Source organism: Amblyomma maculatum, chromosome 10, assembly GCF_055883805.1.
Source record: "Amblyomma maculatum isolate TAMU_Amacu chromosome 10, ASM5588380v1, whole genome shotgun sequence".
Classification (NCBI taxonomy): Eukaryota; Metazoa; Arthropoda; class Arachnida; order Ixodida; family Ixodidae; genus Amblyomma; species Amblyomma maculatum.
This window is the reverse complement of record NC_139353.1, coordinates 160174181-160199879: the sequence shown is the minus strand read 5'-3', so window position 1 is coordinate 160199879 and position 25699 is coordinate 160174181. Positions and strand designations below refer to the sequence as shown.

The following is a 25699-nucleotide window of genomic DNA, read 5'->3' as shown; positions in this document are numbered from 1 at the left end:
AATCATTATTTGCAGTTCATCCCCCGAGTTGCTTAGCAAGGCAATGTCATCAGCAAATCGCAGATTACTGAGGTATTCTCCATCTACCCTTATCCCTAACTGCTCCCATTCCAAGTCTCTAAATACTTCCTCTAAACAAGCTGTGAATAGTACTGGGGAGATTGTGTCTCCTTGCCTAACACCTTTCTTTATGGGAATTTTATTGCTTTCTTTATGTAGAACTATGGTTGCTGTGCAGCCACTATATATATCTTCCAGCACTTTCACGTACGGCTCGTCTACCCCCTGATTTCGCAATGCCTGCATCACCGCCGAGGTTTCAACTGAGTCAAATGCTTTTTCGTAATCAATGAATGCTATGTATAAGGGCTGGTTATATTCCGAGCATTTTTCTATCACCTGATTGATGGTATGGATATGATCGATAGTAGAGTACCATTTCCGAAACCCTGCTTGATCCTTTGCTTGATTGCAGTCTAAGGTTGTCCTGATTCTATTGGCGATTACCTTAGTAAATACCTTATACGTAACAGACAGTAAGCTGATTGGTCTGTAATTTTTAAGGTCCTTAGAGTCCCCTTTCTTGTGAATGAGGATAATGTTTGCATTCTTCCATGCTTCCGGTACCGTCGATGACACCAGGCACTGCGTATACAGGGTGGCCAGTTTTTCTAGCACGATATCCCCCCCGTCCTTCAGCAAATCTGTAGTTATCTGATCCTCTCCAGCTGATTTCCCCCTTTTCATAGTTTCTAGTGCTTTCTTGACCTCGTCCTTCGTCACTGGTGGAACGTCTGACTGTTTTTCCCTACCGCCAATCTCACTACGGTCCTGACTACTTTGGCTACTGTAGAGATCTGTATAGAACTCCTCGGCTACTTTGACTATCTTGTCCATATTAGTGATGACGTTGCCCGCCTTGTCCCTTATCGCATACATCTGGTTTTTGCCTATGCCCAATTTCTTCTTTACCGCTTTAAGGCTTCCCCCGTTCTTTACAGCATGCTCAATTTTCTCCATGTTATACTTCCTTATATCGGCCACCTTGCGCTTATTGATTAGCTTTGATATCTCGGCCAATTCGATCTGGTCTGTTGGATTGGAAGCTTTCATACTCTGCCGTTTCTTAATCAAATCTTTCGTCCCCTTAGACAGCTTACCGGTATCCTCTTTAACTATCCTACCGCCTACTTCTACTGCGCACTCAGTAATGATATCTCTGAAATTATTGTTCATTGCCTCTAGGGTAATGTCGCCATCCTCAGTTAGAGATCAGGATCAGCTGCGACTATATCCACCTGGCTTGGTAGTGCGGATGACAAGGACAAAATGGCGACAAAAATAGGAAGTGTGAGAGGCATTTAGCTGTGTCCTCCCATTGCCGCGGCTGGCTGTTTTAACGCGGCAGCGTTAAGGGCCCCGCGTCGCAGAAAAGGTGGTGTCGTCGTCGGCGGCCGCCATCCCGCGTAGTCCAGCGTTGGCTGTGAGCGCAAAGTCCTAGAAGCATTATTAAATAAAAAGGAGTAGGAAAAATAGCCGACCTGAGGAATCGAACGTGGGCCTCCGGGGGGCGAGACGAGCACGCTAACCACTGCGCCACGCCAGGCTTTCTTTTATTTCCTGACTTTTGTAAGGCAACACAAACACACACAAGACAGCATAATAAGCCTGCCAGGGGCTGGCTTTGTCGTTATAAAATTTCTTTAGAACCATCAAAGGTTCTACCTTTGGCAACCACTCAGGATTATCATCGGAAAACTTCACAATCTCGATAAACCAATGGAGAGCCTCGCTAGATGGTTTGAAATGGACAAAGGCGCGTCTATTGATTGCGATGTTCTCTCAGAAATGTCTCTTCGAGTAGAATATTGTGGCGTATAATAATAATTATGAGCATGTAACTTACAGAATTACAGAACACGCAGTTAAGCGAGTGGAAAATTTCTTTTATGCCGTACTTCCGCTCCGCTTGGCGGGCGTGTATTGATTCTTCTGGGACGTCGAAGCGCTGCCAGCCACCTTGCCGAAACGCGCGGGCCTCAAGTTGCAGTCGTATGTCGTCGGCAACATCGTTGCCGATCCGTGCCGACACGATGAAGATCTCAGAGACCATGCCATGTCTATCATGCGTTTGGCGCACGGAATAAGATAGACATGGCATGGCCTCCGAGATATTCATAGCGCCGGCTCGGATCGGCAACGATGTTGCCGACGACCTACGACTGCAACTTGAGGCCCGCGCGTTTCGCCAAGGTGGCTGGCAGCGCTTCTACGTCCCGGAAGGACTAATAAATACAAATGAGTATAGAAAGTTGCTCGATAACGCTATCGCGTTCCATTCTTAAAGGCGAAGCTTAAGCGTCCTCCAAATTTTTCTCCCTCTGACTTCGCCTTGACCACCGACCTTTGCGCACTTGCCCTTTTTCAAAATCGGCCAATCAGCGACCGCTTAAGTGGCGCCTCGTCGTGAGTTCTTGCGACCGCTTGCCCCGCCGGGGTGGAGCAGTAGTAAAACGCCCGACTACTGTGCCGGAGTACCCGGGTTCGAACCCGACCCCGGCGGCTGCGTTGCGATGGAGGCGAAACGAAGAGGCATCCGTGTGTTGTGCGATGTCCGCGCACGTTAATGATCCCCAGGTGGTCGAAATTACTCCATAGCCCTCCACTATGTCCTCTCCTTCTCTCTTTCCACTTTCACTCCCACCTTCCTCCCTTCCCTTACGGCGCGGTTGAGGTGTCCACAGAAAATAAGTGAGACAGACGCCTTTCCTACTCTATAAATCAATCAGTTTCAGTTTGCGACCGGTTTAGGGAAGATGGTGGTGGTAAGCATTTAATACAAAAAGAGAGGTTGCTTGGAGAGCCACCCCTAGTGGGCCGCTCCCCTTACAATACTAGGTGGAGTCCCTTATTCCGGGACGCCATTGGTCTGGGCCGCCACAAGAGCTCGCTGGACCAGCGCTTGTTGTGCCGCTAGATCCAGGCAGCCGAGCAGGGCTGCCTCCCAATCCTCTCGGTAGGGGGAGGGGTTATGGGTAAAAGAGAAGAATTTAGCTGGCATGCCCGGACCATGTGAAAGGTGTCAGCCACCTCTCCACAGAAAGGGCAGAGGCCAGAAAAGGAAGGGTCAAAATGTTTCAGTACTGCCGGGCACAGTAGAGTATTAGTAAGAAGTCTAAGAAGTATTCTTTCCCCCGCTTCCCTTAGCCCCTTGAGAAGAGCCGAGTACTGACGGTGCGGGTCCCGGTAATAGGCACAGATTTCTTGAAAAAAAATTAAGAGAGGATAAGTGTCCTGGTCCAGATCGGTAGGGTCTACGTCGGAGTCCTGGTTAGTGAGTGCGCGGGCGGCCGAGTTAGTGGCCTCATTCCCTGGTAGGCCCTGGTGGCCTGGAGTCCAAATGAGAAATCGGGTCTAGGGATCCTGATCCCGAGCTGCTCTCCGAAGTACTCTTTCTGCTGTAGGCGTTATCCAGCCCAGCTCATAATTCCGACAGGCCCCTCGCCAGTCGGATAGGATGAATTTGGATTGAGGGTGGTAGGCAGCCAGGGAAATTTCTACCTCCTCCACGTGGATTGCGCTAGGGACCTTAAAAGTGAGGTTATCCACCGGTATTTCCTCGTGAACGAGTGCAGCCGTGTACCATCCTCCCCTGGAATGGTGCGGGCCCGCAACATCCACATAGAAAACAGGGTTTTTATAGCCATAATGGCGGTGCAGGGCATTTGACCGCGCCTGACGCCGTCCATTGTGCTCTTTGTCCATTTTGGTGGGAAGAGGTCGAACATGGAGGGCGCCCCTCCATTGCTCTGGCTCTCGTACCCTTTCCTCAGTGTGATGGTTGTGCTGTATATGTAGCCGGTCCAAAAGGCGATGACCGGACACGGTCTGGGCAAGACGCGTGTATTGATGAGTGAGGTGCACCTCGCGTAGCTCCCGATAGATGTTTACTACTCCCAATGCAAGGAGCGTCGAATTGGAGGTAGAGATCGGGAGGTCGAGCACCCTCTTGATAATCTTGACGAGAGTGACCTCCAGGATGTCTTCATCATGCTTACGCAAGTTCAGGTATGGAGTTGAATAAAGAATTGGACTGGTCACAAAAGCATGGGTGAGTCGCACCGCATCCCCGCTACTGAGGCCCCCCCACTTGTTGGAGACGCGGCGGATCATTCGGGTCACTTGGTCGCCAAGCGTGCGAAGCTTGGCTAGTGTTGTGTCAGCGCGACGATTTTAATGAATAAAGAGTCCGAGGACTCTAATCTCGGTGGCTTCGCGTATGTGTCCACTAGCCAGAGAGAGAAGCATTGGTGTCTTGCATCTCGGCGATGGGCGTAGATGCACGAATTATGATTTTTGAGGAGAGTACTGGAGACCACAGTACGTAGCATAGTGTTCCACTATGCCCGCAATGTTTGCAGGCTGTCCTCCAGTTGACCAATGCTGCCCTCTGTAGCCCGAACGGCGATGTCGTCGGCATACAGCGCATGCTGTGTACCTTGAACCTCACCTAGTTGGGCAGGGAGATGAAGCATTGCCAAATTAAAGAGTAGCGGGGACAGCACTGCGCCATGTGGCGTGCCCCGCGTACCCTTAGTGTAAGGACCGTGCTCCTTGTCCTGAATGCGGATAAGGGCTTCACGGTCCTATAAGAACTGCCTTACGTAATTAAACGTGTTGTGTCCGCATTGTGTCTCGCTGATGTGAGCGAGGATGACACTGTGTATCACGTTGTCGAAAGCACCCTTCAAATTCAAGGCAAGAACCACCTTGTCATTGTGAAGGTGCTCGACAGGCGTGAGTACCTCGTGGCTAAGTTGAAGCAGAATTTGCTGTGCTGACTTCTGAGGTCGGAATCCGAAAATAATGTCTGCGAAAGTATTGCGCGCCTCTAGATATTCAGAGAGGCGATCTCGAACCATGGCCTCCATGAGCTTAGCTGCGCAAGACGTTAGGAAGATAGGTCGGAGCTGATCGGTATTGATCGGCTTACCCAGCTTAGGGATGAAGGTGACGAGCGCTGTTTTCCATTCTAGGGGGAGGGGTGTTTCTTCTTTCCAGATAGCGTTCATATATTTTAGCAGGGACTCATACGCCGGAACAGGAAGGTTGGCCAAAAGTTTGACCGTAACCTTGTCTCTGCCGGGAGCGGTACCCCGTTTCATGTTAGCAAGAGCTGCCCACAGATCATGGAGCGGAACGAACGATCCATATCCGGATTATCTCTGCCTGCAGAGATATTCCTGTCCAAGGGTATCTTGAACTTGACACAGATACTGATCCCGTAGATTCTATGCAAGTTGGTCCGTATTTCCTTTGAAATTATGGATTCCTCGTTGCAAATGTTTCTGTGTTTTTGTGCGGGTCTGAGTGGGATCTATGAGACTACGGAAAGCCTCCAAGTATTGCGACTAGACATTTGTCTAGCAGCAGAGTCGCAGCGATCCACCCAGTTTAGAGTCGGGTAGCTGGGCAGCATACTGAGCCGCCTTTTGGGTGAGCTCGCGAATCCTATAGCGCGGCGCTATCGAGGGAACCTCTTCGTTTCTCGCCCTTGAGAAAGGAGGTAAGTGTACGCTTTCTTGCGTCCCTCGATAGGAGGAGACACGGCACTCGTGATTTCCATAGCATATTATGCGGTTATGTAGCGTTTGACGGTTTGTATTAAGGGACATTCAAGTTCGCCTGGAGAGTAGCCGTGACAGCCTCTAAAACCACCTTTTCACTTCGCAATGTGTTACAGGTTTTAAGCGGTAGCTTCCCTACTAGAGGACTCCGGCTCTCTTCGGCGTGCGCTGACCATGACCTTCAAGGTTCAGCCATGGTCAAACCTTCAGTTTATAAGTTAGGAGAACCACTAGATGTTCAATGGCCAGACAAATAACCAAGCCATTGCATATGTTAAAGTTCAAGGTCATTGCATGGTCAAGCCGGAGACGTCAAGGTCAACCAAAATGTAGATATCCACGTGATTGACTCTGGACTCGTTAAAGGTAAAATTCTAGAGGGCGCTTTGGATCACAACAGTACGATGAGGCGAAAGTCTAAGCGCGGTGGATCGTAGCCCTCCACTACAGTACCTCTCTTCTCTTCTTTCACTTTCATCTTCATCCCTTCCTTTACGGCGTGGTAAATGTGTCGCCCCGCCGGGGTGGTGCAGTGGTAAGACGCCCGACTACTGTGCCGGAGTACCCGGGTTCGAACCCGACCTCGGCGGCTGCGTTTACATGGAGGCGAAACGAAGAGGCGTCCTTGTGCTGTGCGATGTCAGCGTACGTTAAAGATCCCCAGGTGGTCGAAATTACTCCGTAGCCCTCTACTACGGCTCCTCTTTCTCTCTTTCAACTTTCACTCCCACCTTCCTCCCTTCCCTTACGGCGCGGTTGCGGTGTCCACAGAAAAGTGAGACAGTTACCATGCCTTTCCTCTCCTATATATAAATCAATAAATCAGTCGGTGGAGAATTCTGAGATATACTGCGCTGTTTCTATCCTGTAAACCAATTTCAAACGCCGCTTATGCCTGCTGTACTAACGCCTCCTAGACATCTGGGTCGGCTTACGTTTGAGGTGTGGTGTGGCGTGTGAGGAAGTCGCAAATGAAAGGCGGCGCAGGGACGCCTGGATCAGATGTCCGAAGAGATCACCTTCGTATGTGCATGAATCGCCTGGTTACGTCATGACCTGTAATGACGGTACATCCCGCGCCCCTTGTAGAACACAAGCATTTCATCGAACGCATCAAATTCACTGGCGTTCTATATTTCATTTACAGGAAGGGAAAGGCGCAGTATCTGTCACTCGCGGAATACCGCCATTATCCCTCTGGCAGACAAGGGCAATTATGAGGAGCGTTTCACGATCCGGGACATAGCGCAGTTGGTAAAGCGCTCGCCTGTGGATTCAAGGAATGAAGGTTCAATTCACGGTGAAGGCAATGTTTAATAATTTGATTTATTGCAAAAGCAATACCTCTAGCACTTCGAGCCTTTGGCGTGTCGTGGCGCCTCCATACATGACCTTTCACGTGACCGTGTGACGTCACGCCGAACCGAGCGACGGGACCCCAGCTCGCGCCATCGGATGGTGGCGGTGAGTCCTTACAGGAGCCGCAGCGATGACGTCATGCCAGACCGAGAGACGGTGCCGCAGCTAGCGCCATCGGATGGGGCCGGCGAGTTCATACACGGCGCTGTGTCGCAGCCGAGAGAGGGCGCTCGCTGTTTGTGACGTCAGGCTAGGAGGATAAATGGTGTGCAAGGAAGGGTACTCCCCTAACGGGGCTGGGACAGGTGGGTCACCGCCGCTTGCGGCGGGGGCTGGCCTGCCACACAATTTTTATCTGTTGTAGGCCGTCATTGCACCCGCCACCGTTTTGGTGGTGGACGACGGCTGTTGCGGCGCGCGGGGAAACGCAGAGGCGTCCGTGTGCTGTGCGATGTCAGCGCACGTTAAAGAACCCCAGGTGGTCGAAATTACTCCACAGCCCTCCACTACGGCCCCTCTTTCTCTCTTGCCACTTTCCCTCCCACCTTCCTCCCTTCCTTTATGGCGCGGTTGAGGTGTCCACAGGAAACAAGTGAGACAGTTACCGCGCCTTTCCCTTCCTATAAATCGATCAATCAGTAAATCAATCAATCTGTCTGCACGAGGCAGCGGAGGTGGCTCAGCTATAGAGCCAGTAGCAGGCCCGTGCATTTTCTTTTCTTACAGCCACAACAACAACAACAAATGGGGCTGTGGCTCAGCTCCTCTCAGTGGTCGGGGCGCAGCCTTACGGCATGTCGGATGATGGGTATAAGCTGAGGCTGGAACGAGCTGCTACAGCCAAGCGGCGGCGCCGTGCTGAACAACAGCCAAGTAACAATGTATAGCCATAAGTTAATCAAGTGCAACCATGGCACACCACCAGCCGAACAAGGCGCAGCCAACGGTATTGCTTTCGCAATCTTCCAGGCTTAACCAAGATAAGCCTGCAGCCAACTTTTTTAACTCGCTCTCGAAAGCGTGACACCTCTGCTGACAACATTCTATCGACAACGGTGAGGCATTAAAGACTTTCGTTTTAAAACACGGTACCTGCGTGATAGGGCATAACTGCATGTCGTCCGACACCGAGTACATGACAGAAGGAGCGCCGGCGCGCCTAGGAATAAGGTGGTGGTGGTGGTGGTAGTGGTTATTTATTGTATATACAAAAGGAAAGAAAAGATGTTTGCCAGCCCCGGTATCTGCTGTCTGATATCTGAAGCACCTGAACTGGGGCGGCGGAAATAAAGGGATAGCGAGGAGTAGGTAGAGGAAATCAAAGAGGTGAGTAAAAGGGAGAAAGAAAAGGGTAGGTAAAAATAAAATATATACACTATGGTACAGTATACAGTAGTTTGCTTGAGGCCCACCCGCAAATGTCTTAGGTCACTGACTACTGGGCACATCGGGCGGGCCTCGGCAATAGCTCTGCGTCCAGGCAACTGTTCATTACGCACGCACTGGCACACTGTACAAAACACTGACGGCTGTCGTGGGCTATCGGCATTTATTGTGGGAAATAGCACATGCGGACCGTTCAGTCACAGCGCGCACTATCTGGCGAGGTGAAATAGGCGGGTCATGAAGCCCGCCTGTTCGATGTACTCACACAGGCCCACGTGTGCTCGCTCGCGGACGCGCGCACTGCCCGGCGGCCACAGGAGCACAGCTACGCTATCCGGGATAACCCCCTGCGCTCTGTAAGCCGCCAGCAACTCACGTCGTGGTACGACTAGCGCGGTGCAGTGCAGTAGATGTTCGAGAGTTTCTACCGCGCCATAGCCGTCCCACACGTCACACACGTCACTAGTGGCAAGTCCGTGGCGCATCCGTCGTTCCCCAGGCCACGCACATCCAATGCGTGCACGGAGGATCATTGCGCGTTGCAGCCGAGTCAGCGAGCGGCCGCTGACACTGTGAATGCGCTCACCTCTTGCGATGCGTGGGTCGGGGTGCTGCGTCCGGAGGTAATCGTCGATCACCGCACGCACATCCTCCAAAACGAGTTGCTCGTCGCTAGGAGGGAGTTCACGTGCTGCGGTCGTGAGCTCGTCGGCACGTTCGTTGCCCTCTATGCCGCAGTGCCCGGGGATCCACTGTGCCCGTAAGCACAGCCACGCTCCTCCAAGCGCTTGAGACGCGCGCGAATCTGACACTGCAGCGGAGTTCCCCAGCCGGTGGTTCGAAGGCGGCTGAGGGCAGCGCGACATCATCGCCGCTCGAGCATGGGAGCGGCGCTGCTCGAGTACGAGCAGCTCACCAATGCAACGCCCCCCTACGACCTCTTCTCGCCCTGGCCCGCTGCTACGGATGTTCAGCGAGAGATTGTCGGAATCGCGGGGAAACGCACCACACCGCTCTGTGCAGTGCAGCAGCTGACCAGGGCCGTCATCCACGAGGAACTCCAACATCACCTCCTCGTTTACACCGACAGCTCCGTGGCCAGAGATAGTTGCTCGCTAGCAGCGGCGGCTACCATCCCCGCCCTGCAACTGCACAGACAGCTGCACCTGTCATTCCTGGGTTCTTCCACCACGGCGGAGCTGCTGGGCCTACGGCTAGGCCTGGATCTACTGCTGGAACTGACTCCGCCGCCACCCAGGTGTGTCGTGCTATGCGACACCCTAGGAATAAGGCGAAATGTGGTTTTCATGTGCAAGGCCATGACGTCACGGCCATCTAAACCGATTGCATAACGGAAGGAGCGCCGGTGGGCCTCGCACGAAGTCCACATGTGGCGTTTATTTGCCGGGCCGTGACGCAACGCGTTCAAGCGAGCACGTTGCGATGCTCAAGGTGACATCGCACAACCAATGCCTCCTATAACTTTGGCACAACCCAGGGCTGCCTCCATTTTTAAGGCGAAAGTCTTTATTGGCTCATGCTGTCGTGGACAGTGTCCCGCTTTTGCGGCGGAGCTATTGATTTAACTGATTGATTTATAGGAAGGGAAAAGGTACGGTAACTGTCTCACTTGTGTTTCTGTGGACATCTCAACCGCGCCGTAAGGGAAAGCAGGAAGGTGGGAGTGAAAGTGGAAAGAGAGAAAAAGGAGCCGTAGTGGAGGACTACGGAGTAATTTCGACCACCTGTGGATCTTTAACGTGCGCTGACATCGCACAGCACACGGACGCCTCTTCGTTTCGCCTCCATCGAAACGCAGCCGAAGAGGTCGGGTACGAACCCGGGTGCTCCGGCACAGTTGTTGGGCGTCTTACCCTTGGTCTTACCACTGCACCACCCCGGCGGGGCCGACAGGAGCGATGGTGTACAGTACAAACACACTTGCCGGAGAAAGTGTGATAGATACTGCGCCTTTCCTTTACTGTAAACCAACTAAAATTATATGTAGCACTGCAACGAATTCCGACAAGAGGCCAATGATGGGAGCAAATAATAGGATAGGAAGGTTAGGCTTCCGCCACTAGGAGACCCTCTAATTTTTTTTAATTGGTTCATAGGAAAGGCGCAGTATCTGTCACACGTGATTTGATGCGCGCCGTAACTGAAGGTATGAAGGTGTGAGCGAAAGTGGAACAAGCCTGGGGATCTTTAACGTGCGCTGACATCACACAGCACACGTACGAAGAGGCGTCCGTGTGCTGTGCGATGTCAGCGCACGTAAAGATCCCCAGGTGGTCAAAATTGCTCCGTAGCCCTCCACTACGGCTCCTCTTTCTCTCCTTCCACATTCAGTCCCTCCTTCCCGCCTTCCCTTATGGCGCGGTTGAGGTGTCCACAGAAAACAAGTGAGAAAGTTACCGCGCCTTTCCCTTCCTATAAATCAATGAATCAATCAATCAGCTGTGCATAATAATAATAATAATAATAATAATAATAATAATAATAATAATAATAATAATAATAATAATAATAATAATAATAATAATAATAATAATAATAATAATTGGTTCATGTAAAGAAAAGGCGCAGTATCTGTCACACTTGCTCTGTGGACACCTGAACCGCGCCAATATGGGCAGGAGGAAGGAGGTGTGGAAGTGAAAAGAGAAAGAGGAGCCATAATAGAGTGCTACGGAGTAATTTCAGCCACCTGTGATTTTTATCGTGCACTGCAATCGCAAAGCACACACGCCTCTACGTTTCTCCTCCTTCAAAACTCAGACGCGGGCATTCATGTGAGCCGTGTCGTTCCCAGGATTCCCAGAGTGTGCTGGTACCCATGCAATTTCCGCCTCCGTAGTCCCTCGCCCCGTGGCCCGATTCAGCAATCGCGCCTCTGTGACAGATATTCTGCCCCTCGCCAAATTTCGGATGGCTGTTTTGGAATCGCTGAAGATCAAGTCAGCATTACTACTAGTAATAGCTAGTGCTATCGCCGCTTCCTCTGCAGTTTCGCCAGCCGAGTAGGTGAGCCGGACGTTCCGGGAAGGTCCACGAGAGATGGGCTGGTATCCTTTCATGACATTACTAATCATTTCAAACTTGAGCGGAGGATTTACCCACCCCCGGACAAGCAATTGGTGAAGGCGCAGGAATGCGTCTGGCGACGATTGCAGACTAGATGTTTCTTCAACCCATACGTGTTGAGCAAACTCTACCCGGACATTCAGCCGGAGTGCAAATGGTGTCAGGAATTGGCAACCTATGACCACATATTATGGAGCTGTAGCATAGCACCGCCACCGGCGAATATTATGCGTGATCCTTCCCTCGAGCAGTGGGAGGCCGTGTTGGCCAGCTCAGACCCGGTCGTCCAGACCAGGGCCGTGGAGTGGGCCACCCAGGCCGCCGTCAGCCATGGGTTGATGGCCATCTAACACGGATTCATCCATACATGCTCTCTGACGAAAATAGTTTTTCCATCCATCCAGACGCGGGCGGTCGGGTCAAAAAAAAAAGGAAGGCCCGGTATCCTTTTGGCAGGACGCCACGAAATGATGGACACATTTTATACAATTCAGTCACACCCCTATTGAAAAACCTATATATATAGGACCTATTCATATCGCGTTATTGGACATGGGAGTTGTGCCAGTGGTAGGAGTAGTAGGAGTCTCAAGAGTCGCAGGTTATGTGCGTTGGAGAATGTGGTCAGCGCCTCTCGTTGTGGGGAAAATGCGGATGCAGGCTAGAAAGACGTTCAGGTAAATAAGAAAATGTACGTAAATAATGAAATTGAAAAAAAAAGAAAACTTGTCGCGCCAGGAATCGAACCATGATCTCAAGGATTACACCGCATACCAGCCCAGCACGCTAACTACTAACCACGGCGACTTTTTATCTTTCTTTTTTTCTGACATGGTATGTATTATACAGAAAGGGTTATGTACACAGACTATTTACAATTCACTCAGCCATTGCTGAGATGCACAAAAGAAGACACAATTTTTTAAAAGGCAGGCTAAAATGAGCACCATGTCACCAGCGGGAACCAGTCAGGTTGAAAATCATTTTCATCGTAAGTGTCCTTCAGTTGCAGCATCGTTCTGCTAAAATGAAGTCTAGGTGGAAAAACAGGTTTAGCGTTGCTATCCGACATGCGTGTCTTCCACAAGCTATGAAGTCCAATAAAGAAAAACATGTCATATGGTTCGTAATCAGATTGTGTAACAGCAAGATACCGCACACTGTACGAATTTAGAACAAAACCTTTCTTTAGAGTTCTTTGCAGCACATCCCAAAAAAGAATTGCGTCTTTGCAGTTAATGAAACAGTGCTCAATTGTTTCAGGCACATCACACAGACGGCAGTTTACAGAAGATACAAAAATATTTTTCCTATGGAGCCATGTGTTAACAGGTAGAGCTTCGGTGTGTAATTTAACAAAAAATGTTTTCGTACAAGGAGAAATCTGCATTTTGCGCACCCTTTTTAACACATCATGACCCTTAAAACCAAAGTATAAAGAACGATACAGTGGTGGCGGAAAATCATTGCTACCAAATCCTTTTATAGTATCTTGCGCGAAACAGAATATAAGTACTCATTCGAGAATCGTACTGTCAAAAACCTCACCGAAGCATAAACTTCCTGCATAAATCCTAGTAACTGCGGGCGGTCAGTAAAATCTGAAGAAACCACTAAGTTGGGAAGCAGATTCATGAAATTAACTTGTAGGAATGCTCTAATAATCAGATGCGAACAATCACGAAAATAGAAGAAACGGGCAACTGACTGCCTTACATACAGATGCACTAAGCCGAGCCCCCCTGCACAAACAGGTCTGGATAGGTTATCACGCCGAATCGGTTCAAAATTGGATGACCAAATAAACGTCGCAAATATTCGGTGAAAACGCTGGATGTAATGCCTAGAACAGTGGAGGACCTGAAGCACATAATAAAGTTTTGTCGCCAAAAACATGTTGCAGGCATGAGCCCGACCGAATATTGAAAGCCGATAGGGGACAAATGTATCAGCATAACGCTGGACGACTGGAACGCGCTCTTTACAGTAATTTGAACTTGACTTAAATGCATGCAGTGGAATGCCTAGATATTTAGGGGGCACACATGACCATTCAACTCCTGCATATAGGGGGGTGTTGAGCCCCACGAGCCAAACCAAAGTCCGGAACTCTTGCAGTGATTCATCTTAGCTCCAGAAACAGCGCCAAATTCTTCTATGCTGAATATAACTTTTTCTGTGCTTGGTTTTCAGTGCAGAAAAACGCAAGATCATCCGCATATGCAAGCACTTTAACCTCATTTCCAAGAAGAGGGAAGCCATGGATACTACTGTTATATAAAACACTCTGACAAAGTGGCTCCAAGTAAAGAGCAAAAAGCAGTGGAGTCATCGGACAGCCTTACTTTACAGAAGAGTTGATTGGTACGGGGCTTGATAGGTGGCCATTTACAATTAGGCGAGTCCTACAATTTCTATAGCAAAGTTGCACCCCCTTCAGTGCTACAGAACCAACGTTCGCTTGTTCCAGAAAAGAAAACAGGAAAGACGAACTCGATCAAATGCTTTTGCGAGGTCGACCTGAAGTAAAGCAACCTGATCATGAGAGCAGGAGCACGATTCGAGGATTGTGCGTGCAGTATGTACATTACTTTGTATGGCTCGGCCCCTCAAGCCGCGCGTCTGGTGAGGACCAATGAGAACCGACATTGCGAACTGTAGGCGATTTGATAAACTTTTGGCGAAAATCTTGTAATCCACATTTGCCAGTGTGATTGGTCTATAGCCTTCCACTGAGCGTAGTTTTTCTTCATCAGGACTGTGTGGCATTTTGTAAAATTCTCGGGAAGGGCTTCTAGATCAAAACTTATCACGAAGACATCTAGCAGGATAGGAGCAAGAACAGTTTTAAAAGTTTTGTAAAATTCAGAGGACATGCCATCAGGACCAGGCGTTTTTGAGAAAGGTAATTGATTAATTGCTACTTCTACCTCTTGCTGCGTGAAAGAGCTACTAATTACAGAACAATGATCTTCTGATAAACGGGTCACCAGGGATATGAAATGCGAGATAATGTCAGAATTTCTTACAGGCGGAGTGGAACTAAACAACATCGAGTAATAATCCACGAATGCGGACGTAACCTCACTCGTACTCGTAACCAATGTGCCATTACGCATTAATCCCGGAATCAGCTTTGCAGTCGCATGATGACGTTCATCAAGCAAACATTGTCGCGTCGGCCGTTCGCAGTGCTAAGCACGCTTGACACGAGATCGAATTAAGGCACCCCTTTATCTTTCCGCATCATGCCTTTGTAACTCACTTTTGACACTAGCAATTTCGTCCGTATATGATACATATATTATGTTGAGGCACGAAAACGAAAGAAAAATAAGGGGGGATTCACTTTCTACCTCATACAGGTTACACAAGTTTTTGTTAAGTGTCTCCTCCTGATGTTTCCTGTAGAAAGATTTAATTGATCCAAGTTCAATTGCTATCGCACGTACTTCCTGCTTGAGCATTTCCCAAGCGGCGAACAATGGTAGATTTCTGGAAAAACATGATTGGAGCTGTGAGCGCACACGAATGATAAATTCTTGGTCATTTACCAGCGATGAGTTTAACTTCCAAAGTTCCCACTGCGGCCTAAACTTTGAATGGCCAATGCCACCGAGCCGGGCTACTACCATGCTATGATCAGAAAACGAAACCGGTGTAGTTTCGCAAACAAGCCAGCGGGAAACTAATGTACAAAATGCATAGATCCGGTCAAGACGAGCGTGAGAATGCCCCTGAATGTGGATGAATGATCTTTTATAAAAGCACGGCAGGACGGCCCTGCATCAACCAGTCCCGCATCTTCTGTAACACGGAACAAAAGTTCCCCACTCCTGTCACTGCGTACGTCTGGACTAGAACGATCTATGGGGTTGCAAACATAGTTGAAGTCACCCATTAGCATAAGATGTCGGTCACAGTCAAGTAAGCTGGCTATGTGTTAAAAAAAAACCTATTCGCTGTGTCACAGTATTAAAAGCATAAACATTAATTGTCCGCCATGGCTTCCTAAAGAGTAGAAGATCGCAACATGTCAACCGACCCTCGGCGCCGATATTAACAGTTAGGCCAGAACAAGGCGGCGTCTTTCGCAGAAATAGAAAGCAACCTGTCGACAAGCCCACAGCATGCGCAACATTGACATTAAACTCTGCCAAAACGGGCTGTAGCGCCCTATCGGGTTCCTCCTCTCTCTCTCTGTCTTCGTCTCTTGGACTGCCACAATATCTAGACGCCTGCTGTGCAAAAGTCGGCGACGTTGCATCTGTCTCTGGCGAGACCAAAGACCCCGTACATTGAGAGTGGCAAGCACTATCTCTTCAGAGACCGCCGTGGTGACAGCACATAGTTTTGTCTACAATTCCATTTACCTCTCGGAAGACGGCGAAGCCGCCTCCGTACCACCGCCAGGCCTCCTCGACCGCGAACGCCGGCACTTCCCTTTGTTCTTCGACGCTCGACCGCGACGACGATGCTTGTTGCCAGCTTGATCGTCCTTCTCACTGGACTCGGAGGCACATGATGCACGACGTTTCAAGACTGGCTCGTCGGCAGCCGCGAGCCGTCAGCCACAGGAACTGGGCCCTGGTCTGGACGTTGTTGTACAGCAACGGCCACAGGGGTCACAATAACCGCGGTGGCACTCGCTGGGTGTTCGGGAACGAGTGGTGGATGGACTGCGGTTGGCTCCTTGTCGGAAGCTTGACACGACATCTCGTCCAAGGCCTGAGACGCTGAGTTGTTCCCATTAGACGCATGAGCAGTATTTTGTTCCTCAGTATCCTGCGCATTAGCACTTGAGGACTCAATCAATCAATCAATCAATCAATCAATCAATCAATCAATCAATCAATCAATCAATCAATCAATCAATCAATCAATCAATCAATCAATTAATCAATGTATTTTATTTTTCCAGAAAACAAGCTGGATGGTCTCCTGGGCTAAAAGCTCCTCAAGAAGCTTGACTAAGGCCCAAGAGACCACTACGTGACAGTAGAATACAAAAAGAAAACACAGCAGCAGGATATAGCACCAACAATCGTTATATAGTTGGTTGATAAACAGTCGAAAACATGATATTGACATAGGACATTAAAAAGGAAGACAAAAATCAAACAATTTATTAAATACATCCTAAAACTGTAAACACGAAACAGTTCAAAACACGAAATTCACATCCGGGATGATTAAAGAAAAAGAAAGTAGTGAAACAAATGCAGTAGCTTCAACTTAAAAAAAAATGGGTTGTTCGATCTTAGCAATAAAAAAAAATAGAAACAGCAAACAGGAATTTTATTGCTGTAAAAGCAAAGACCTGAGCTCTTTTCGATTAGGGATTACTATGTGCAGAAGTTTTTTCATTATGACTGGTAGATTGTGAGCCAAAGATTGGAGCTTGTAAAATGTACGGAATCGTGGAATTTCCCATACATCCAGATTTCTGGTAGGCATATTAGTATTTCGGCGTTGTAAGCTTGCCGGTGATGTCATGTAGTTTGCAATATTAGGAGAGGAAAAATAGTATGTTTTTAGCAATCGGAATTGATAAATGCGTTCTACAGATACAATTTCATATAACCGAAAGGCATTTCTTGTACTGGAAATATATTCCATATTTCCGATGTGGCGAATTATTCGTTTTTGTATCATGAAAATCCTGTTTAAAATTCCTTTTGTGGTTGTACACCAAACTAAGGTGCCGTAAGATGAATAGGAAGCAAACAAAGCTTGATATATTAAGATTTTTGTTTTCACAGGTAGTACGCTGCAATAGCGTGATAAAACTCCAGTTATCGAATATAATTTCTCGGGCACAACGCCGACAGGAAGCTCGCCAGACGCATCAGTTATCTCAGACGCGTCCATGAAGTGCTCCCGTAATGCTTCGTCAGGAGGCCGGACTCGGTGCCGAAGCTTGTCCGCGTATGTAACCACACACTCCTCCGCTGTGTGGCCGAAACGCCGGCAATCTTCGCAAGCGGCGTACAGCAGTGCCGACGAATGTGGCCTACACGGTTGCAGCGGAGACAGAGAAGTGGTCGGCCAGGTATCAAAACGAGGCTCTGCACTCCACACACAGCTGATCTGGAACGTCACCAACGCTAACCCCTTCGGCAAGAGTCAAAGTCACATCTCGGCTGAGTGTCTTCATCTGTTCCATATCGGCAACTTTCCAGTTTTCCCTCGAAATCAAGGTGACTTTGCCATAAGCTTGTAGAGCTTCGCAAATAAAGGAGTCATCCAAGCGTTCAGGCAGCCAGAGAAGTTTCGCCTTTATCTCCTTCGGTTCTGGATCTACAACAACACAGCGACGGTTCTTAACCAATAAATCTCCACATGAGACTAGTTTCGCTTTAGAGTGCACCGATTTACATGTAACAATCTAGACATAGACATTTGAAATTGTCCGATAGAGCTTATTTCTTCCAAATCCACCACGTTCCGAAGCGCGTCTCTGAAGTCATGGGCACTGTAGGGCCGACCGGCGAGGTCAGCATGCAGAAAAACAGAGTCGGCGACAAGCTTACCAGTTGGGAAACGGGGAAGGACAACACGGTAATCATTACTGCTGTCATTAACCTGAGCAGTACCTCGGCCAGAGGCCGATTGAACCTTTGTAGCGGAGAGCATCGTGAAACGCTACCACACGGTACCGATAGTTAGTTTGCTTAGATGCACTGTTTTCTATTGCTAATTTGCTCTTTGCATCTTTTTCTCAACTGCGGTCGTCCTTCGACGATTGTCCTGTCGAAGGACGACCGCACGATTGTCCTGCCAATAGGGACCTAATTTTTCTATGTGAAGCAGAAAGCAGAATTACTTAGACTCACCGTGCTTAGACCAGACCATGTTTTCAGGAAAACAGGTGAAGCTGTCTGATGGCTTTCATAAAGTAAACTTCGTCTAATATGCGCTTCAGCTTATGGCATCATTAGGGGCTTTTAATGTAAAAGTTTATTTTGCGACATATTTTCATTAATTATTTATCACTTTACCCGGAGGATTGTTTTTGTGTTCTACATAGTGACATTACTTGAGTCAGTCCTTTACATGATAGCATTAACTTTGGATTCATGTGCACCGTCACCTACTCCACACACATAAAAGTTCGATTTTTAATTCACTTTGGAAATATCGTTCATTTTTGGCGATTAATGCACCTCTGCATGATGAATTCTTTAGTGGCCTTCACGATTGCTAGAATAAATTTGGCTAAATATGTGCCTTTATTTTCGCACCTTTTGATAGGTCTACCGCAAAAAGTTCGCCGTCGACCACCTGAATTTGCGGCTCTACTATGGCCAGATACTGGTGCTCTTGGGGCACAACGGTGCTGGCAAGACCACAATCTCCGGCTTGCTCTCCGGTGGGTACTCACCTCCTTGTGACGACCTTGTCTTGGCTGTCATTGAAGCAGTTACTGTTTTTTTAAAAAGCCGTGGTTTAGACACCAGAGATTATCAGTCCACTTTACATGTTTCAAACTGCGGCGAACAAAAGCGTTTCACGTAGACGGCTCCAGTGTTGTAACTTATGAAGAGTAGACAAGACCAAGAATATCGCAGCAACCAAGTTGTAGTAACGGGCCCATGTTAGAGCTCATCAGGAATAAATGGTGAAGCCTACTTTTAATATTAACGATATCCTGTGATTTGTTGCGAAATACCAATATGACAACGCACCATTCCGTATTAGTGACAATCAATAGTTTTTCGCACAACTAGCGGTAAAATATCTGCATATAAATTACACATAATGGAAGCCAGCAATCACAAATATCAATGAAGGCATAGGAAAATAATTCGTGAATCCCTAAACGAAATATTTTATTATTTTTCAAAGAAACCCACCGTTTACTACCCGACACTACTCGTCTTGCAGGGATGAGACTAAGTTTTTTACTTACAGCGGTAAGTAGAAGACAACTGGACATTGATATAACGATGCAGGAGAAAGAGGAAAGAGCAGGTGGGTTTTGATAAAGCTACGATATTGGTGGAAGAAGTTGGAGGGGATGGGGGGCACCTTTCATAAAGGAACCAAGACGGCTCCGAAACGTCGGGCTTCTTTACAGAGGCTCAAAGTTTTCATTCGAAGTTCATCAAGTTTCACTTATTTTGTACACAGTACGAGAAACATGTTATTTACAAATATAAAAATGTCGAAACAGAATATATGCATAACCCCAATATGTGCTACGAGTTTTCTTTCTACATATTTGTGCAAACAACATGTGAAAGAGTTTGTTAACTGCCGTTTGTCACACCTCAGCTGTGTATGTGAACGCGGGTGCTTTCACAGTTTGTCTGCTCCACACATCGTTATGTATATTATATCTGTATTACATATGTCGGTCGGTCGAATATTCGAATCCTTGTCGAATATTCGAGGTCGAATCCTCCCCAAGGTGGAGTAGATTTTGTAATAAGGGAGTAATTACTCACTAGCTTCCACCCAAGCACAGCTATACGGCTTCAAAGGAATCTATACAGCTGTCTTAGATACTTCGTAGGTAATAAAAATTTGTCTTGGTCCGCTATCTAAGCCGGGACCACCGCCTTTCCGGGGCAGTCGCTCTATCAAGTGGGCTAATGAGGACAGATATATATTTATTGTATTAGAACTAGGGCCTCCACTCGACCATTCCGCCATCATATGATGTCTAATGAATTCTTTGATTTAGGCGAGCTGGTTCATGTCTGGTAACGCGCGCGTTTGTGCCAAAAAAAGAAAAGACTGGAAAAAACGCCGAAACACTATTACATGTACAGAGCGCAAACCTACAATTGGTTTATTAAGAAGACAGCGACATTTGTACCGAATAAGTTGCCACAAATTTAAAATATTCATACACGTGAGCATGCAGTCCATGTCAGCATGTAGCTGCCAAGTGGGCAGCCAGATATTAATAAATCTAAACTGTAACAAACCCACTAACGGGACGAGCAAGAAAGAAGAATGATGAATCAACGACATGAACGGTGACAGAGAGTGCCTTGAAAACATATCTTAGTGATAAGTGAGGAAAAAGCATGCGCTATTAAAGCTCAACAAATACGACTAGTCGACAGAGTAAACGGCGAAGCAAAGCAGAGGTAAACTTGAAGCTAAAACAAACAGAAATTACTACGTCAATACGAATATGAGTTACACCAAATTGTTTCTGTGTCTAGACGCAAAACGCAGACAGAGCTGATGTGGTTGTCACCAGTGTTAGTGAAATGGAAGGTTACAGTTACCTCTCTCTCAATTTTAATTTTGTCATGTTTGAGCCATCATCGTCATCAGCCTGACTATGCCCCCTGCAGGGCGACCGCCTCTCCCATATTTCTCCAATTAACCCGGTTTTGTGCTAGCTGAATCCACTTGACCCCTGCGAACTTCTTAATCTCATTCGCCCACCTAACTTTCGGCCGCCCTCTGCTACATGTCCTGCCCATGCTCATTTCTTCTTCTTGATTTCCACTAGATTGTCAGTAACTAGAGTTATTTCTCTGACCCACTCTGCACGCTTCCTATCTCTTAATGTTACCCCGGCCATTTTTCGTTCCATAAGCCATCTGCGTTGTCCTCAACTTATGTACAACCCACTTGGCTAGCCTCCACGATTCAGCCCCATAGGGCTAAAACGTGGAGGCTAACCATCAGGGTCTCAGAGATGTCTCAGTATTGATCTATATTAACGGTATATACACAGGCTTACATATTGTGACTTGCAGCTTGCTCTTTTTTCGTCGTCTGCTTATGTTCATGCACGCTGCGCCAACATAAGCGGATATAAAAGAGCGTGAACATAAACAAATCATAAAAACCAAAAATTAGGGCGCCGGCTAAATCATATTGCAAATTACAGATGCAAGCCTATGTTTAGAAGCACCCTAATTCTAGCACATAGTAAAAGTACACTTCTAAAAAAGGGAGATATAACTGAGGCTTTCCATATTACTAACACTGGTGACAAATGCATTAGCTCTTCCTTCGCTTTGCTGCTAGACCAAGAATTCGCATTCTTAGATGGCCACGTGTATTTGTTATGTCTCTAGTTGTTACCGCAGTATATCGTGTCTGTTTTTTCTGGTTTAGTTTGGTCTGTGGGGTTCAACGTCCCAAAGCGACTCAGGCTATGAGAGACGCTGTAGTGGAGGGCTATGGAAATTTCGATCACCTGGGGTTCTTTAACGTGCACTGACATCGCACAGCACACGGGCGCCTTCCTATTCGCCTCCATTTGAAAAGCGGCGGCCGAGGCCTGGATTCAATCCCGCACCCTTGGGAATTAACAGTAGTCGAGCGCCGTAACCACTGCGCCACCCCTGAAGGGGGGGGGGGGGGGGGGCTGTTCTTTCTGTTTCCCAGTCCGTAGCTTGGAGTTTACACTGCTGGATATCTAGCCGTATTTATTCCGCTGTTTTTTAAATGATGTTTTGGCATGAGTAGTAGTTTTACGTTTTTACCGGTTTTGTTGTTTTTCGTTTTTGGTTTGTTTGTTTATCATGTGTACTTCTTGACATTGCTATTGCTACGATATGTTTTGAAGTCGCCTTCTTTTATTGTTCACCTAGTGATCCATAATCCTTCTTGCTCGTGCTGCGGAAAGGTTTCGGTTTAGGCTTGATGATATCTGGCTGCACACTTGGCAGCGGCAAGACATACACTGCGCTCGTGTTTCAATCTTGATAATGAGCGCCTTCTCAAAATAAAGCAATCCTAAATTGTGCTAGGGACACGTCACTTGTGTCACTTTGTTTTGTCCCGCCTTGGCGCAAGCAAATACCTTATTAGATATGATGTCTGAAGTCTCCTTGCCGTGGAAAAAACTAAATAATAATAGTTATGGTTGTGAGCGGAGCTGGAATCCATGGGTACGCGAACAAATCACCAAAGGCGAACATTCCATCAAACCATTATGTCATAAAGACAGCCCACTATCTCTAGCGCAAGTCTCTCGCTCTGTCCAATGAATGTCGTTTGTTCACCTGCTTCCGATCGTACGCAATGGATCCGAACACAACATTTTTTCGTAGCCGCCATAGGGCGCCCATTCGTGGTCCATATTTGGCGGCTGTGCTTTGAAATTTATCCCCGAACCGACATCTAAACCATCGTGAACTTCGACGTGCATGTGCAACTAATACGCAGTTTATGTAATCACTCCAAGACATCGCTATTGTATTGTATGTCAGCATGGCCAGAATTGGTCAGAATAGATATCAGAATCGGCCTGGTGCAGAGTACACTTCCAGGACACCACGTATTTTGTTGGAACTGTTTATGGGATGCCAACACTCCTGATTTTCTCCATGAATTGAGACTGTTGCTATCCGCGCATGTACATGGCGATGCACGGTTGGTAATGACTGGTGATTTTAACCTGCCGCACATTGACGGGGATGCTATATCACCTGAACACATAGAGACTTCGAGTGCAGAAAAACTCTTAGAAATTACGAAAATACTAGAGCAACACCTCATTCTCAGTGTTTACATGATCTTGTATTTGTTTCAAATAAAGTCGGCGATTGCGAACTGACTGTCAGGGAATGCCGAAAGTTGGGCGAGTTGGTTAACATTCATGATGGAAAATAGCGCGAAAGTACACGAAGGACGGAAGGAAGAAAGACACGGACAAGCGCTTGTCCGTGTCTTTCTTCCTTCCGTCCTTCGTGTACTTTCGAGCTATTTTCCATCATGACTGTCAGGGATGGCTTATTGGATCATAAGATGAATTTCCTTAACATATCTGTCTAAAAAATGGCTTCTACAGAGACTTCTCCTCAGGTGCTAGTGAAAGATTACGCACGGGCGGACAACAAATCTATATTAGATTACTTGGAAATTTTGTTTAGCGTATGTGAGTTAGCCTTCGAGCAGGAGTCTGTTTAGCACTTATGGCAGCGGTTTAAAAATATAATAAAGATTTGCGTGGATCGTTTCATTACTACACAGCGCAATAAGATGCCGAAACACAACCCATGGATTACCAGATATATCATACACATGAAGCGTAGACTACATAGATTACGTAAGAAGAAAATTACTCCTGTCACCCTGATAGAACTAAGTCACAGGATAAAAGCTGCTGTATCAGCATCGAAGCAACACTTCTTCGATTAAACATTTACGGACTATCTCAAAGCCTCTCACGATAAATTTCATCGTTATTTAGGCAAAAAAGCTTAAGATATAAACCACATCAAACTGAGAACAACAATTTTGACTGCAAAGTCTGATATAGCGGATGGGTTTAATAGTTTCTTCACGAGATCTGCCGAAAACATCAGCACCGATCACGTAGGTTTCGCATGGCCTTAGCAAGTTCAATGGAAAACATTTCTTTCACGCCAAGGGGCGTGCTTCAGCTATTACCTGATTTCAATCCGGAGAAGGCTGGTGGTCTCGATTGAATACCCACTGCATTTCTGAAAAGATATGTCGAATTGATGTCTTCTTACTTGGTCGCATTGTCGACAAATCGCTTCAAGTGCATTCCGTACCAGAAGATTCGCGTTGTGCTGCCGTTATTCCTATTGTAAATAGGATGGGCCCCTTCGTTGGACGCTCACGAAGAGGAAGCAGATGTGGAATTGCCATCGCGCAGATTGTGTTGGTCTTGATCTCCCCGCTTCCCCGCCAACCTCGACGTACTTCTACATTTGGTGGAGGTGTGACCTGATATCCTTGCCTCACGCTGGAGCTTCGCACCCGCACGCTCCCGGTAACTCGTACGGCTGACGACAAACATCCCCCCCCCCCCCCCCCCCGATGACCCCGCCGGCTGTCAGCTCTGGCTCCTTACGCCAGCGAGTCCCTGCGCTCTTCAGCGGGACTGGCGAGACTGACTGCGATGACTGGCTCGGCTCGCTTCGTACGAGCGAGTGAGCTCATATAATAAGTGGGACGACGCCACAAAGTTAACAAACGTCATCTTTTATTTGACCGGTGTTGCCAACTTGTGGTATCGTAACCACGAAGCCAATATCCCGACTTGGGACTCATTCAAGGCCAATCTTACAACCGTCTTTGGTCGCCCTTCTGTAAGAAAGCTCCGCGCCGAACAACGCCTGCAAGAGCGACAACAGCGGCTTGGCGAAACATTTACATGTTACATTGAAGATGTGGTCCATCTGTGCAGTCGCGTCAACGCGCAGATGTCCGAGAAAGACAAGATAAAACAGACACTGAAGGGCATCGAACATGACGCATTTCAAATGTTAACATCCCGCGATTTGACAGCTGCTGTCCAAGTTGTCAACCTTTGCCAGAGCTACAATTAGTTGCGCAAACAGCGTCTCCCGTGCCTGTCGAATCACTTTCTGGTATCTGATCTGCATCTTGGAGCTCCACGCTGCTGCAGCAGCTTAAAGATTTCATTCGGGAGGAGGTGGCTCACCAGATATCACTGCTGCCCACGAAGTGCAGGCTGTCCCAAAGTTTGGCGCCTCTTCTGCAGGTCATCGCCGACTGCGTGGTGGAGGCCCTCCGTCTGTCGCTCCACCAGCGCTCATGCCTCAGCCCGCCCCAGCTGTTGAGCCCCTCGCATACGCCGACGTTCCTATCGCTTCACCAATGACACCCGCTCCTGTCGCACCGTTGACTTACGCTGTCGTCGCTTCCCGACCACGGCCACCTAGCTGCCCTTTGGTCTACGCTGCGCCTCCAGCGCCTGTACAGGAATCTCTTCAATCGCCGCAGCCTTTTATTCCACCTGGTCCGCAGCGCTACAAATCCATGGCTAACCAGTGATAACCATCCCATCTGTTATTCCTGCGGATTCGCTGGCTATATTTCCCGCTATTGCCGAAATCGCACTCCCGATGATTTCCTACCGCGCCGAATGTCAGCTTCCTGGCAGCCGCCCCAAAATCACTATGCGGCTGCCGATCCATCTGCAATTTAAGTCGCGCATAAACGTGCCATCTTTTCTCCTCGCCGCTCAACCTCGCCGCGTCGCCGTTCTCTATCCCCTCTGCGACGGCGTTCCAATCGTGCGGAAGAGGAAAACTGAGTGCCGCAGTTCCTGAGGCGAGAACGGCGCAACGAGCGAACTGCCGAAGGCCTGTTGTATCTCCCGCAAATCAGCTTGAAGTTGCTGTTGAGGGCGTTGTCGTATTGGCTCTGGTCAACACCGGCGCTGCTGTTTCTGCCATGGCTGCAAGTCTTTGCCGTTCATTGCGCAAAGTAACGACACCAATCTCAGAATTCTCGCTGTGCACGGCAAATGCCCAGCCTATAGA

At 48.0% G+C, this 25699-nt stretch overlaps 1 protein-coding gene across 1 annotated transcript; it reads right to left on the bottom strand.

The window, feature by feature from the left end:
* Nucleotides 1–6558: 6558 nt before the first annotated feature.
* On the bottom strand, nucleotides 6559–24920 carry LOC146177791 (uncharacterized). Its single transcript, XM_084581639.1, is given in 4 exon segments — nucleotides 6559–6620; nucleotides 12405–12923; nucleotides 12926–13302; nucleotides 24856–24920. Coding segments are annotated over 4 exon segments (1023 nt in total).
* Between the last annotated feature and the right edge of the window lie 779 nt (nucleotides 24921–25699).